The sequence below is a fragment of the Delphinapterus leucas genome, chromosome 5 (assembly GCF_059928025.1).
Source record: "Delphinapterus leucas isolate spDelLeu-1000000601 "Yukka" chromosome 5, BTC_Dleu_Yukka2, whole genome shotgun sequence".
NCBI classification, from domain to species: Eukaryota; Metazoa; Chordata; class Mammalia; order Artiodactyla; family Monodontidae; genus Delphinapterus; species Delphinapterus leucas.
This window is the reverse complement of record NC_143133.1, coordinates 33,207,863-33,223,589: the sequence shown is the minus strand read 5'-3', so window position 1 is coordinate 33,223,589 and position 15,727 is coordinate 33,207,863. Positions and strand designations below refer to the sequence as shown.

The 15,727-nt window shown below is 33.4% G+C and overlaps 1 protein-coding gene across 6 annotated transcripts in view; it reads right to left on the bottom strand.

Annotated features, from left to right (window-relative positions):
* Positions 1 to 15,727, bottom strand: part of TBCK (TBC1 domain containing kinase) — a 234,913-nt gene that overhangs the window by 158,365 nt on the left and 60,821 nt on the right. For all 6 annotated transcript variants that reach the window (XR_002643661.2, XM_022567080.2, XM_022567079.3 and 3 more), the window contains 6 exons: positions 10,258 to 10,318; positions 8,871 to 8,932; positions 8,554 to 8,615; positions 7,470 to 7,618; positions 5,707 to 5,845; positions 4,288 to 4,387 (listed from right to left, as the gene is read on the bottom strand). Coding sequence is in view for 5 of the 6 variants with exons in the window: in XM_022567080.2 (XP_022422788.2) it covers positions 4,288 to 4,387; positions 5,707 to 5,845; positions 7,470 to 7,618; positions 8,554 to 8,615; positions 8,871 to 8,932; positions 10,258 to 10,318 (573 nt within the window). In the remaining variant the exon portion in view is untranslated. The remainder of the gene's footprint in view (positions 1 to 4,287; positions 4,388 to 5,706; positions 5,846 to 7,469; positions 7,619 to 8,553; positions 8,616 to 8,870; positions 8,933 to 10,257; positions 10,319 to 15,727) is intronic.

Genomic DNA, 15,727 nt, shown 5'->3' with positions numbered 1-15,727 from the left:
AAGAGAGTGAGGTGAAATGTCTAAAGTACTGAAAGATAAAAACAACCAAACTAGAATTCTGTATCCAGCAAAATTACACCTCAAAGTAAAGAAGATGGTGGTGCAGGGGTTAAGAATCCCACATGCCACGGAGCAACTAAGCCCGTGTGCCACAACTACTGAGCCTGCACTCTAGAGCCCACAAGCCACAACTACTGAGCCTGTGCACCACAACTACTGAAGCCTGTGTGCCTAGAGCCCATGCTCCGCAACATGAGAAGCCTCCGCAACAAGACAAGCCGCCGCGACAAGAAGCTCGCGCACCGCAACAAAGAGTAGCCCCTGCTAGCCGCAACTAGAGAAAGCTTGTGTGCAGCAATGAAGACCCAATGTAGCCAAAAATAAATAAATAAATAAATTTATTTTAAAAAAAAAGTAAAGAAAGATCCAACTCTATGTTGTCTAAAAGAAACCCACTTTAAACATAAAGACATAGATACATTAAAAGCAAAGGGATAAAGATATACCATAGAAACATTAATTAAAAGAGAACTGGAATAGCTATATTAATTTCAAACAAAACAAACTTCAGAGTAAGAAACATCATATATACACATACACACATCCTATTTATAAGACCAACAATTTAATATCTTAGGAATAAATCTGATAACATATATAGACACTAAAAAGGAAATTTTGATATAAAATAGGACCTAAATAAATGGTATATCTACACCATGTTCAAGAAATAGGACTCATATGTTGAAGATATCAATTCTCTACAAATTCAATGCAATTCTAATCAAAATCCTATACTTTTAAAATGAAATGACAAGATGATTATAAAAATCAAATAGAAGAGCTCCATGTTAGAGAGTTCACGTTAAAGAACAAACTGGGCATCTCCCCTGCTAGGCATCAAGACCTCATATAAAACCATGTATTAATATAGTGTGTTATTGGCTAAGGTTATACCAATAGGTCAAAGATCAGAATAGAAAGCTCAGAAACATATCCACACATACATGAAAGAGCTGACATTACAGATCAAAAAACCAAAGAGTGAATTATTCAATATGTAGTGCTGAGACAAGGGATTATTTCTTGTGAATGAAATGTGATTTTGGATACCTACCTCACATCTTACTAAAAAAAAAAAAAATACAGGTGAATTAATGGACAAAATGTGGAAAAAAAGGTCTAAATCTTTTAGAAGAAAATACAGAAGAACTTCATAAAAATATATTTGTAACCTTGGTAAATGTTAACATTAAATTTAAATGTTACAATAAGCAAAATATATCAAAACATATTTGACTATAAAGAAAAGCATTGATAAAATTAAGAACTCTATTCATTAAAAGACACCATCAAAAAGTTAAAGGAAAAGCCACAGATGAGAACATAAACGCACCACATACAGGCATACCTCAAAGATACCGTGGGCTTGGTTCCAGACGACCATAATAAAGCAAATATCACAATAAAGCAAGTCACACAAATTATTTGGTTTTCCAGTATATATGAAAGCTACTTATACTATACTGTAGTCTATTAATTGTGCAATAGCATTATGTAGAAAAAAAAAAAGACCATACACAAACCTTAATTAAAAATACTTTATTGCTAAAAAAAACTGCTAACTGGCACCTGAGCTTTCAGCAAGTCATAACCTTTTTGCTGGGGGGGAGTCTTGCCTCGATGCTGAGGGCTTGCTGACTGACCAGGCTCCTGGTTGCAGAAGGTTGGGTGGCCCTGGCAACTCCTTAAAATAGGACAGCAATGAAGACAGCCCCATCAGTTGACACATCCTCTGATGAATGTTTTCTCTGTAGCAGGCAACGCTGTTTGATAGCATTTTACCCACAGCAGAATTTCTTTCAAAATTGGAGTCAATGCTCTCAAAACCTGCTGCTTGCTTTATCAACTAAGTTTAAGTAATATTCTAAATCCTCTGTTGTCATTTCAACATCTTCACGGCATCATCACCAGGAGTAGATTCCATCTGAAGAAACCACTCTCTTTGCTCATCCATAGCAAGCAAATCCTTACCCATCATTTAAAGTTTGATCATGAGATTGCAGCAGTTCCATCACATCTTCAGGCTCCACTTCTAATTTTGGTTCTCTTGCAATTTCCAACACATCTGCAGTTCCTTCCTGCCCTGAATTTTTGAACCTCTCAAAATCTTCCACGAGGGTTGGGGATTCAACTTCTTCTAAATTCCTGTTAATGTTGATATTTTGACTTCTTCCCATGAATCATGAACGTTCTTAATGACATCTAGAATGGTGAATCCTTTCCAGAAGGTTTTCAGTTGACTTTTCTCAGATCCATCAGATAAACTGCTATCTATGGCAGTTATAGCCTTACTTATTTCTTAAAGGATAAAACTTGAAAGTCAAAATGACTTGATCTGAGGGCAGCAGAATGGATGTTAGCAGGCATGAAAACAACATTAGTCTTGTTGTACATCTCCATCAGAGCTCTTGGGTAACCTGGTGCATTGTCAGTGAGCAGTAACATTTTGAAAGGAATCATTTTTCTGAGCAGTGGGTCTCAATAGTGGGCTTAAAATATTCAATAAACCATGCTGTAAACAGATGTACTGTCATACAGGCTTTATTGTTCCACTGATAGAGCATACGCAGAATAGACTGAGCATCATTCTTAAAGGTCTTAAAATTTTCAAAATGGTAAATTAGCATTGGCTTCAACTTAAAGTCACCAGCTGCAGCATTAGCCCCAAACAAGAGACTCAGTCTGTACTTTGAAGCCAGGCATTGACTTCTCCTCTCTAGCTATGAAAGTCTAGATGGCATCTTCTTCCAATAGAAGGCTGTTTCATCTACATGGAAAATCTGTTGTTTGGTGTAGCCACATTCATTACTTATGTTAGTTACATCTTCTGGATAACTTCCTGCAGATTCTACATCAGTACTTGCTGACTTCATCTTGCACTGTTATGTTCTAGAGATGGCTTCTTTTCTTATAACTCATGAATCAAGCGCTGTTAGCCTCAAATTTTTCTTCTGCAGCTTCCTCACTCTTCTCAGTCTTCACAGAATTGAAGAGAGTTAGGACCTTGCTCTGGATTAGGCTTTGGCTTAAGGGAATGTTGTGGCTGGTTTCATCTTCTATCAAGATCACTGTTCACTGGAGTAGCACTTTTAATTTCCTTTAAGTATTTTTTCTTTGCATTCACAACTTGGCTGTTTGGTGTGAAAGGCCTAGCTTTTGGACTATCTCACGTTTTGACACACCTTCATCAATAATAAGCTTAATCATTTCTAACTTTTGATTTAAAGTGAGAGATGAGAAACTCTTCCTTTCACTTTAACACTTAGAGGCCACTGTAGGGTTATTAACTGGCCTAGTTTCAACACTGTTGTATCTCAGAGAATAGGGAGGCCGGGGAAGAGGGAGAGAGATGGAACAGTCAGTTGGTGGAATGGTCAGAACATACATTTACAGATTAAGTTCACCATCTTATGTGGGCATAGCTCGTGGTGCCCCAAAATGATTACAGCAGTAACATAAAAATCACTAATCACAGATTACCATAACAAATATAATAATAATGAAAAAGTTTGAAATACTGCAAGAATTACCAAAATGTGACACAGAGACACAAAGTGAGCAAATGCTGTTGGGAAGATGGTGCCAAGAGACTTGCCTGATGCATGGTTTCCACAAACCTTCAATTTGTAAAAAATGCAATATCTCTGAAGTGCAATAAAGCTAAGTGTGATAATTGAGGTATGCCTGTATACCCAACAAAGGTTGTGTAAATGAATACATTTTTAAAAGTCCTCAAATCAGTAAGAAATCACGCAAAAAAACTGGCAAGAGATATGAACTAGTAATGTACAGAGAGGTAAGCAAATGGCAAAAAATATGAAAAGGCTCATAACTGTACTAAAATCAGGAAATTGAAAATTAGTATTATAGTAAAATACCATTCTACACCTTTCAGAACAATAATTTTTTTTAATTTGATAAGACCATGTGCTATCACATATGTGGACAAATGAGAACCCTTATCCAACGATAGTAAAAAGATAAAGTGATAAGGCCACTTGTATGAACAGACAATATAACAACATATACTAAGCTGATGATGTACAGATCCTATTTTCCAACAATGCCACTCCTGGGCACATACCTTAAAGAAACTCTCACATATTTTATAGTACCAGGCAGAAATTTAAGGATTCATGTGTATCTGTAAGGTTTTATTAAAAAAAAACAGAAGGAAGGAAGGGAGAAAGTTCTGAAGCAAATCTGCCAAAATACCATTCTTACATTTCTTAGCTGGCATAATGACAATGTCACAGTGGTGTCATCTAATAGTGAGCTTCTATCTCGACCTTGTCCAAAGCTTTCACCATCTTCAAAGAGAAAACTGAAAGGAGATTAAAAAAATTATTTTTAATTATTTTAGTGAGCACAGAAATCTGATTGATTGTTTCTTGTAGAAAATTTATTCTAAATTATCAATCTCTTCAACAAAAGAAAAAAAGAAATTTTAGACTGAATGGGTTAATAAAAAAGTAACTGTTGGTTGAAATTTCTCCAAAAAATTTTCATTTTTAAATATATGTTGAATTGGTATAAATACAGTATATAAATATAAAGCATTTTAGTAATACAAGAGTATGATTTATACTCTCTGCTCATGCAGGTGCAATGATTAAATTACTCTCCTGACAGTATGTAAATGTGTTCCTGAGGAAGTTTATATGAGTAAAAAATGATAAAGGGAACAAGAAAGAAAGATGCTAATGATGATAACTCCTCAGGAGAAAGAATACTGATGCATTTAGAATTTTAGAGAATTACTTTTGAGAATTTTTATATCCTTCAAACCATTTATTCTTATAATTTCCATCATCTTATTTCCTAATTTTCTACTTAATTCATTGTGTGAACAGTATAATTAAAGTAATATTTAAAAATCAGCTTAAGAGGGGAAAAATGTAGAGAGCTAGTGGTGTATTCAAATAATTAACCTAAAATTTACATGTGAAGAAAAAAATGATCAGCAGATGAATTCTACAGTTACCTACAAAGATCAAATCTAGTTCTAAAATCTAAAATTAAAACTTTAAGGCACTGGTGGAAAGAGATTCAGGTTCTCTTCTTTATGAATAAATACGAAGAGCAATGGAACAGTGACAATTTTGGCCCTTAGGGTTGTATTGTTATTTAACTTCTAGATAATTTACAGGATGGTGTCCAAGACCTTATGTAGTTCTGCAGATTTTACTCAACAGTGATTTAGCACCATGATGATCTCTAGCACAAGCATTGAGGTCACTGAGTACATTTTAAAATATCATTAGAAGTAAAAAAAATAGTTCCTCATAATGGGAACACTAGCCTAGTTTATTAACTCTCTTAAACATTACTGTTCTTTCTGATTTGTACATTTTTTCTTTTATTGATCACCAACTATTGTGAGATGTTCCATAATATTAACTTCAATATTACTTCAAATAGATCATAAAACAAATTATTTATTAAAAACCATATTTATTAAAATAATAAAAACACTGATGGGAACTCTGCAATTAGGAACTCCTGCCAAGAAAACAAGGTATTGACTCCCAATTGCTTTCATAATCACTGACTTGGAATGTCTACCAAAAGAAAAAAATATCAAATTAAAAAGAAGTTATTACTAGATTTTTCTCATTTCCAAGAGAAGTTTTCTTTCCTTACTTGGGGAGTGTGCAGATAGGTGGTTTGGATCGAATGATTTCCTTGTTCACAAGCTCTTTTTCCAAGTCACCTCCAGCTAAACACCAAAGGTAATACACTTCTTCAATAGATCTTTCTGCCAGGTAATCACTGCTTAAATCTATTAATGGAAAATTAAAAAGCTATCACACCTGCTGTTTTTATTAAAAGGCAACAGGCAATAATAGCTGACATTATAAAAAAGTAAAAACTTTTTTATACATAATAAGAACATAATAAGATTCCCTTTAGAATAGTCATACTACACAGAGAGGACTCTGATCAAAGGGGCCTTGCTAGGTTCCTCCCTGTTTACCACACTGAGTTCATATTTTCTGTAATTATCTGTGGGTGATAACTCTTTCCTGGAACAGGTCTTCCATCTTCAATTCTTTTAAACAGTTAGGGGAAAGTCCAAAAGTTCTTTATGAGTCTTTTGGGCCTTGCTTATTTTTAGCTGAAAATAATCTGTGTGCCAGAGTAGCACTTCTTAGGGAGGCCTTCCTGGAACCCCATCATTATGTATTCCTCCTATTGAAGGAGGTCATCAAAAAGACATGAAAGCCAGTTGACGTCAAGCTGGACCCTGGCAAATGGAGGCTCCCACACCTTCCCCTGTCCTTGGAAAGTGCGTTCAGCTTGCCTTCCCCACTCCCAGAAGCTGCTCCAAGAATACAGCCTTGAGATAGATGTGTGGTGTTGAGATTGTCTGCACTGAATACACAATTGAACCCAACTAAGGCCTCTATACATAAATTTTTAAGATTCTGGAGGGGAGGGGAGGAAATCTGCTCATTTGGTGGTAATCCAAGTCTAGCTTCATAAGCAAATTCTCTTGCTTATTTAAAAAATAAAAAAGAATAGTCATACTACAAAATGCAGAGGATTAAATGCAGACATACATATTGGTTGTGTATTCAGTTTCTTTGAGAAAAAAGTGTAATTTTTACCCTCTGTATCAGAGACATATGGGATATACATATCAGATATATCAAGCTCTGCAGGAAAGAAAGAAGGGCAGAAAAAAGCACTTGGGTAGGCAACCAACACACACTGTCCCATCTTTATGTCTTGAGGCAATTTCTGCCTCTTTTGAGAAGTCCTTCTTTATATCTCAGGGAGGCTTTGCTTCCACTTACTACGTGCGTACTAACCTTCATTTATAACAGTAATTGTGTGACTGAATGTCTGTCTGCCTCCCCATTTGGCAAAAATGATACTTGCAGATACAGTGTATGGAACATAGTAGAAACTCAATAAATATTTGATTGAACCAATGTTCAGTAAGTATTTCCTGCCACAACTTACGTAGTGGTAATTTTTCAGTATAAAGGTAACATACTGGTGTCCCTAAAACACACATTCTGAGAGTTGTAATCTTCAGAGAGGAATTAAAAGAGAAAAGGTGATATTCTGTTACAAACATGGAATATAATGATATGGACTTCCTATCAATAATATGATTTTTTGAGATAATTTATAATAAATTTTATGAAATATGATATACAAATATTGTTGTAGTAGAAATTCCATTGGAAATTAGAAGATCTGATTTTAGCATTAAGATTTGAGATGAAAATAAGACCTTGGTTTACATAATAAAAAAATTTTTGTTTGGTGCTACTTCCTTTCCTTGATTCTTAAATTTCTTGCTCCAAAGAAATTAAATTTAAAGGACTAAAATGTTAGGTTATATTTTAATCACTTCCAGAATTACTTCTATCCTTTGTTGTATTTATCATTACCTTTACACAGCTGACTGATATCCTCAGGCAGAGTTAAATCGGCACATCTCAGAGAAGAAGAAAACAGGCTGGTAGGTTTGGTAAAGGGAGTGTATAAAGGTGACACTTCACTGAATACATTGTCCTGCATTAATTCATCTGGGGTTCGCCTTAAGAAATATTTAAAATACGGAACATGAATGAAAGTCATTAAAATTTTCCTAGAATAATGGCACACTTCAAGGGATAGTTAAAAGTCAAAATTACCTCATTAGTATAGAAAATAATAAAGTTCTCCTTATTAGAGTCTAGATATATACCTTTAAAAAGAGAATCAAGTGACTGTAAATAAATGCTGACTTTTTTACCTTTGTTGTGCTTTTTGTACTTTATGATAAAAAATTATTACATATGAGCATCTCCATTTTTAACTTTTAGCTTGACCATCATATACCTGCTTTACTGAATACCTTAATTAAATAATAAAATTGTAAACTGATAAAATCTTCTGATTTTCTTCCTACTCTCTTAGTTTATGTGGTATATTTACACAAAACTATGCTTTTAATACCATTCCTCTCTTTAGGAAATGTTTTCCTAAAGACAAATTAGAATATATTATTTTCAAATATTATATACTTACTGAGTTTAGGGACAACTGGATGGCTAACAATGACATCATCAAATGAAAATAAATAATAAAACTTCTAAGAAATCCTTTTATATTATCAACAATTATTAACTTACCTCACCATTTATCTAAGTTCTTTTCTATAATACATATTTGCCAATAAACGTTTGTTTTCATTTTTCTCATATCATTTGTATCTAGGCATATCTATATTCCACAGTTTAGCTGATTTTCTAATTGGAGGCTAGGAAATGAACTAGTAACTGCTTTTGGTATATGCCAGTTTTCTAACCATGGTTAATTCTTTTTTCTTCTTTTATTACCATACATTAAAGCCATAACTAACAATTATGATACCAATATCAATCATGTACTACTATATATGTTAATATTCTTATTTAACCCTTTAGTATTAAAAACTTAACTACTTATATGCTAAGATCTCAGTAATAATCCCAAACTCTTGGTATCAACCTTTTAGAGGGGTGGAAGGTGAGGCACTTCTTCAAAAGATCTATCACATTTTCAGGAAGCTCCTGGTAAATAGAGAGAGAAAAGAATTATTTTTAAAAATCCATTTAAAAATGTATATTACTTAAATGTTTGCTACTTTACAATGTTTTGACTTTTTTTGAAAGTTTTTATTTGGACTTTAAAGAAATTCATATTAGTTTGTCACTCTGTCAAAAAGCAGATATCTAAACAGAAGTAAACATAGCTTTAAAATAGTTTGCTATTGAATCCCAAGTATGCAGAATAAATAAATTTTCAATAACAGATTAACGACAAACCTTTATAATGTCCAGACAACCATGCTCTTCAGCCAGAACTATTATAGTGTCATCTATGCAGTCTATAAAACAGAAAAATTATATGAATTAAAGCTGCTTTTCTAACTTATACTAACTGGGAATTGAACTCTAATAACATTTTTTTAATTATGTAATTCAGTTTTAGAACTTGGAATATTAAAAAGCTTGAGACTTTTTCAACTTTCCTTACATGCTTTGATAAAAATAAATACTTCAAACACTAAGTATTAATTGTATCATAGATACTGAAAGCACCTTAAATAGTGAGTTAAAGCAGTAATTCAAGGAGGTAAAGATTCTCTCCTTCTCTCTTCCCCCCTCTCTCTCTATATGTATATACGCATATTACTATTTAAAAAGGCTTTAGTATATTTTTACGATTATAAGACTAATTTATTTTTATTAAATACAATTTGAAGAATGTACGCACGTTTCTCTGGGATTTAAAGTATAAGTTCTACAAACGTATGGACAGCAAGGGGGGAAAGCAGCAGAGGGTGGTGGTGGTGGTGTGATGAATTGGGGGATTGGGATTGACATGTATACACTGATGGGTATAAAATGGATGACTAAGAAGAACCTGCTGTATAAAAAAAAAATTAAATAAAATTTAAAAAAAAAGTATAAGTTCTAACCTGTAGATAACATTTATAGATCTCTAAGACTCCTTAACAGCTATATTATCAATCTTTGACATTAAAGAGGTAAATGTTATAAAATTTTATTTACAATTCATTATCATTTAATATTTACTAATATTATTCTATACAAATCCTTATTTGTAGACCCTATTAACCTGGACACCAATCTGTCACTTTTACACAAAGTGCTCTATCACTGTTTTTCTCTCCTTTTTTACCACACGTGCTTAAATTATTCCACTCTAAAGTGGATTACACAAATTTTTATAAATGTGAATGACAAATATTTGCATTATATACATGTAAAATACATGAGCTTGTTGTAAGGAAAAATAAACATTCTTCCTCAGTCATTATTCACACAATTCACCAAGTAGAAAGCTGAAAAGTTACAATACATTGCCTGAAGGCAACTGCGACAGTGAAGTACAATTTTATAATCTCATATTTTGATTTCACAAGTTAGTTTACTTGGCTAGATCATGCTAAGGTTATATCCATGTACATTATAATTCCTTAGTGAATGAGGAAAGCTGTCCTATAATACTTCAAAGGCACTTCTTAAACTGTCCTGTTAATGCTTACCCCTGATCATTAGAAAATTAAAGAAAGTGAGGATATTTCAGTGTATCCACTATTTTGAAGAACACGTTCTCAATATGCATAACCACTGTCACTAAAGATTATATTTATAGTTGAAAGATAATCAATTGTGAGACACTTACCCAGTGTAAGCAAAAATTTTAGTCTTTCAGAAATATCCAAACTCTGAAATAGTTTTCTTCCCTAAATAAAATGAGAAAAGAAATTCTTGTTAACATTTACATCATTCTTCACAGGGAGGTCTTGTTTTTTCAGCGCTGAAAATGATTTTATCAGTTACCTCTATTTCTCTTCAGAGGTTTTATTAGATTTTTTGAGTTGGCTCCACTAAAGAAAAATCATTGGTGATGTAACATTTTTTTAAATGTTGCATAATATTTAACACTTAAGCATTTCATATGTCTAAGGATCATTACATTTTAGTTTGATCTCAAGCATTCTTCATTTTTGAGACCTACATATACCTGGTGGTCTAGAGGAACTCCAGGAGTCTTATTTGATTAAAAGACCAAGATGCCATATTACCCTTTCATCTACCCAATTAATTCTTACTTATATAGCATGATCCAGGTAGTCTGTTATCTCCATTAAGAAACATTCCATGACACTCCTTCCTCTTCCCAAAGTGACTTAAGACAACCATTTTTGTGTTCCCATAGCACCTGGTATATTTCTTTATAAGACACATACATTGTATTTTAGTTGTTTCCTTAATAGTTGGCTTCATGGGGCTCCTTGGAATGGAGTCTTAAATCAAACACTTACAACTTTAACTAATGATCAAGTGTTGAGCGACTACCGAGTGCCAAGTTGGACTTTCTACCACCAATTATATAATTTGGGCAAATTACTTAACCACCTTAAGCTTCACTTTTCTCATTTATAAATTGGAATATTAACTATACATGCCACACAGGGTACAGTGAAGGTTATATGATGTATAAAAAAGTGCTTAGCATTTTCTGAATAAAGAAAATGCTTCATAAATGTTGGCTATTATTATGTTTCTCTAATTATTAACAAATTAAACTTATATGATCATTTAAATAGACTTAGAAGGAAAAGGCTTGAAGATAGCTTGGTCTTTAGAAAAAAAGAGGCTCTGATTTTCTGTTTTTTTGTCTTTTTAATACAGAGGAAAAAAATCTCTTGAAGACTTATGAAATTAGAACTACAGGTGGAGAGATCATTGAAAACAAGTTGCCATTCCTCTCTCTCTTCTCAGTCACTTACACTACTATCAACATTAATCTTGTAGACCTAAAGGCCAGATACTATAAAACTCGTAGAGGAAAACACAGGCAGAACACTCTCTGACATAAATCGAAGCAAGATCCTTTTTTGATCCACCTCCTAGAGTAATGAAAATAAAAACAAAAATAAACAAATGGGACCTAATTAAACTTAAAAGCTTTTGCACAGCAAAGGAAACCATAAACAAAACGAAAAGACAACCCACAGACTGGGAGAAAGTATTTGCAAATGAAGCAACTGACAAGGGATTAATCTCCAAAATATACAAACAGCTCATGCAGCTCAATAACAAAACAAACAAACAAAAAACCCAATCAAAATAATGGGTAGAAGATCTAAACAGACATTTATCCAAAGAAGACATACAGATGGCCAAAAAGCACATGAAAAGATGTTCAACATCACTAATTATTAGAAAAGTACAAATCAAAACTACAATGAGGGATCACCTCACACTAGTTAGAACGGTCACCATCAAAAAAATCTACAAACAATAAATGCTGGAGAGGGTGTGGAGAAAAGGGGTCCCTTCTACACTGTTGGTAGGAAGATAAATTGGTACAGCTTCTATGGAGAACAGTATGGAGGTTTCTTAAAAAAAAACTAAGAGCTACCATATGATCCAGCAATCCTACTTCTGGGCATATACTCTGAGAAAACCATAATTCGCAAAGATACATGCACCCCAATGTTCATTGCAGCACTATTTACGATAGCCAGGACATGGAAGCAACCTAAATGTCCATTGACAGAGGAATGAATAAAGAAGATGTGGTACATATACACAATGAAATATCACTCAGCCATAAAACAGAACAAAATAATGCCATTTGCAGCAACAATGGATAGACCTAGAAATTGTCCTACTGAGTGATGTAAGTCAGACAGAGAAGGACAAATATCATATGATATTGCTTATACGTGGAATCTAAACTAATAGAACAAATGAACTTATCTACAAAACAGAAATAGAGTCACAGATGTAGAAAACAATCTTAGGGTTACCAGGGGGAAAGGGATAAATTGGGAGATTGGGATTGACATATACACACTACAATATATAAAATAGATAACTAATAAGGACCTACTGTATAGCACAGGGAACTCTACACAATACTCTGTAACGACCTAAAAAAAAGAATCTAAAGAAGAGTTGATATATGTATAACTGATTCACTTTGCTGTACACCTGAAACTAACACAACATTGTAAACAACTATACTCCAATAAAAATTTTTAAAAAAGAACCACCTTAAAAAATTAACTGATTTCAGGGCTTTCCTGGTGGCGCAGTGGTTTAGAGTCCGCCTGCTGATGCAGGGGACACAGGTTCGTGCCCCGGTCTGGAAAGATCCCACATGTCGCGGAGCGGCTAGGCCTGTGAGCCATGGCCGCTGAGCCTGCGTGTCCGGAGCCTGTGCTCCGCAACGGGAGAGGCCGCAACAGTGAGAGGCCCGCGTACCGCAAAAAAAAGTAAAAAATAATAATTGATTTCAGTTTACTTAAAAACTTTAAATGGTCCTCCATACTTTACATAACTAAATATAAATCTCTCAATACAGCATTCAAAGTCTCCTAGGATATGGCTCCAAAATAACTTTTCAGTTTAAATGCTTACTATTTATCTATCCTGTGATGAAAACACATACACACACACACACACGAAGCAGTTAAATTTGATTACTTGCAATACAGTGAAAACACTCTACTATTCAGACTCATGTTATTTCTCTACTACTAATTTTTTCTTCGTGTCTATCAAAATTCTGTATAGTCATCCCTCACTATCCAGGGGGGACTGGTTCCAGGACCTACTTGGATACCAAAATCCACTGATGCTCAAGTCCTTTATTTAAAGTAGCATAGTATTTGCATATAACCTACACACATCCTCCCTTATACTTTAAATCATTTCTAGATTACTTATAATACCTAATACAATGCAAATGCTATGTAAATAGTTATAAATAAAATGTAAATGCTATGTAAACAGTACTGTTGCATGGCAAATTTAAGTTTTGCTTTTTGGAACTTTCTGGAATATTTTTTCAAATATTTTCAATCCATGGTTGGTTGAATCCGTAGATGCAGAATCCACAAATACAGAGGGCCAACTATATCCTTTGTTTAATTCTTACTCCCAACTGGTAGTTTTGTGACTTAAAGAATTCAAAATCCTTCCTCTCAGCACTTTGATGGCACTGTCCCACTATTTTCTTGCATTCACACTGCTAAGAAGTTTAATACCAATCTAATTGTTATTCTTTGTAGGTAATATGTCTTTTCTCTGGCACATTTTAAGATTTTCTCAACACTGATAAAGACATCAGAGCTTAGTAAAGGCAGCTTAGCACGTTGGTTAAGGGTACATAAAGCTTTGGACACAGATTGATGGACACAAATCTGCTGAATTAGTTACTACTATGTAACTAGGACAGGTTGTTTAACCTCTCTGTACCTCAATTTCCTAATCTGTAAAGATAGTAATTAGATAAACTTTATAAGACTGGCAGAGTACGGATTGAGATAATAGATGTAAATACGTTAGAAAAGTACCTGGCTCTTATGAAGTGCTCAATAAATGTTACTCACTATTTCATCATTAGTCATCTCCTAAAAGTTTAGTATAAGATTTCTAGCTATTTGTTGTTGTTGTTTGTATGTTGTGATTTTTTTTTCTTTTGCCTTGCAAGGTAATTAGTATGTTCTTTCAAATTGAGAACTTTACTCTCTACTTTTGATACTATTATAAGATATTAGAACATCTGAATCTATCTTGTCTGTCTTTTAAAATTTCTTTTATATTTTCAATCTTTTTATCTATTTGTGTCATATGCTGGGAGATTAACTCAGTGTTCAGTGTGTCCAGTTTCCTATGATCCATTTATTTAGTTCTTTATTTTAATAATTACATTCTTTTCTCTTAAAACTCTTAGCTGATTCTTGCTTTTTTTCAGTAAATGTTCTTGGTTCCTAGTTTCTGTAACTGTTTCACAAATTGAATTGTTTCCTTTATCTCTTAAAGAACACATACATTTATTATAAAGTCCTTTCTATTTGTAATAAAATGTAAACTCTATTCGTTGTTCCTTTTTTATAGTAGAGGCCAACTTTAGATGCTTGGTGTTTCTTAGATATGTACTCATTTTTTGATACAGAATTCTCCTATACATGTTTTGGACTATGGAAACTTCTGGGTGAAGAGCAGCTATACTGACTTTCTGGTAATATGGCAAGATCTTCCTAGCAAAGTGCTATAGCTTTTCGTCTATTTCCTTAAAATTTCTAACCTGCCAAAAGTTCCCTTTGTTAATTGTTGGTGTGTTATCAATTAATAGCTTAATATTTTGTATCAAATCTAAAGGTTTGATGAGGTAGAAGATTAAATCCGTCTTAAAACTGGACTCTAAACTTTGAGCACCACTTAAAATGTCATGAAAAAAAAGTCATGAAGCCCCTATCATGGAATTAATATTTCCTTTCTTGGAATTCACACAGCTCTCTGTGTTTATCTTCAAAGTTAATGAATTTACATTAAATTATAAACTCTTTGACAATGCACCTTAATCACAGTTTATTCCTACTGCATTGCTATACACACAGTAAAGATTCATCAACATTTGCTGAATCAAATTACTCATATGAGACATACCTAGATCATTAGTAAAGAGTTTAAATATAAATGATGGTAATAAAAAGGAAAAGCTACATACTTCGCATTTACACTTATGTATACTTCACATTCCAATAAAATTCTTCATTTAGGCTATGATTTTAAACAAAAATGAGATTCACTATCATTTCATACCAACAAAAAGAAAGATGGTCTAGACAAAGGATAGCAAAGAATCAGAAAATCTGGCATTTTCCCTTAGAAAAAGCAGTGCCAATGTGTAAGCTACCATGTTTTTGTGAATATTTAAATATTAATAATAAAAGCTACCATTTATGGACTGTTTGCAAAGCAACACCCTATACTAAGTACTTTATATACGTTATTTCATTTAATTTTTCCAACAGCTTTACAATATAGGTACTATTATTATTCATGGAAGTAGAACCAAAGCCTTAAGAAGTTAGTTACCCTAAGTCATACAACTATATTTTGCTGCATTAGATTTCAAACCCAGTTCTCTGACTACAAAAGGCTGTCTCTTAACTCTTATGCTTTACCTCCTCCACTGTTGAATTAGTTCTGAAAACACACAAAATGAAGAACATAATGTCATCCTAAATCTTAGATATGGTAAAGATCAATGAGTTAATACTTCCAAAATAATTTAAAAATCTCCTGGAAGAGAGAGACCTTCAAGATGGCGGAGGAGTAAGACGTGGAGA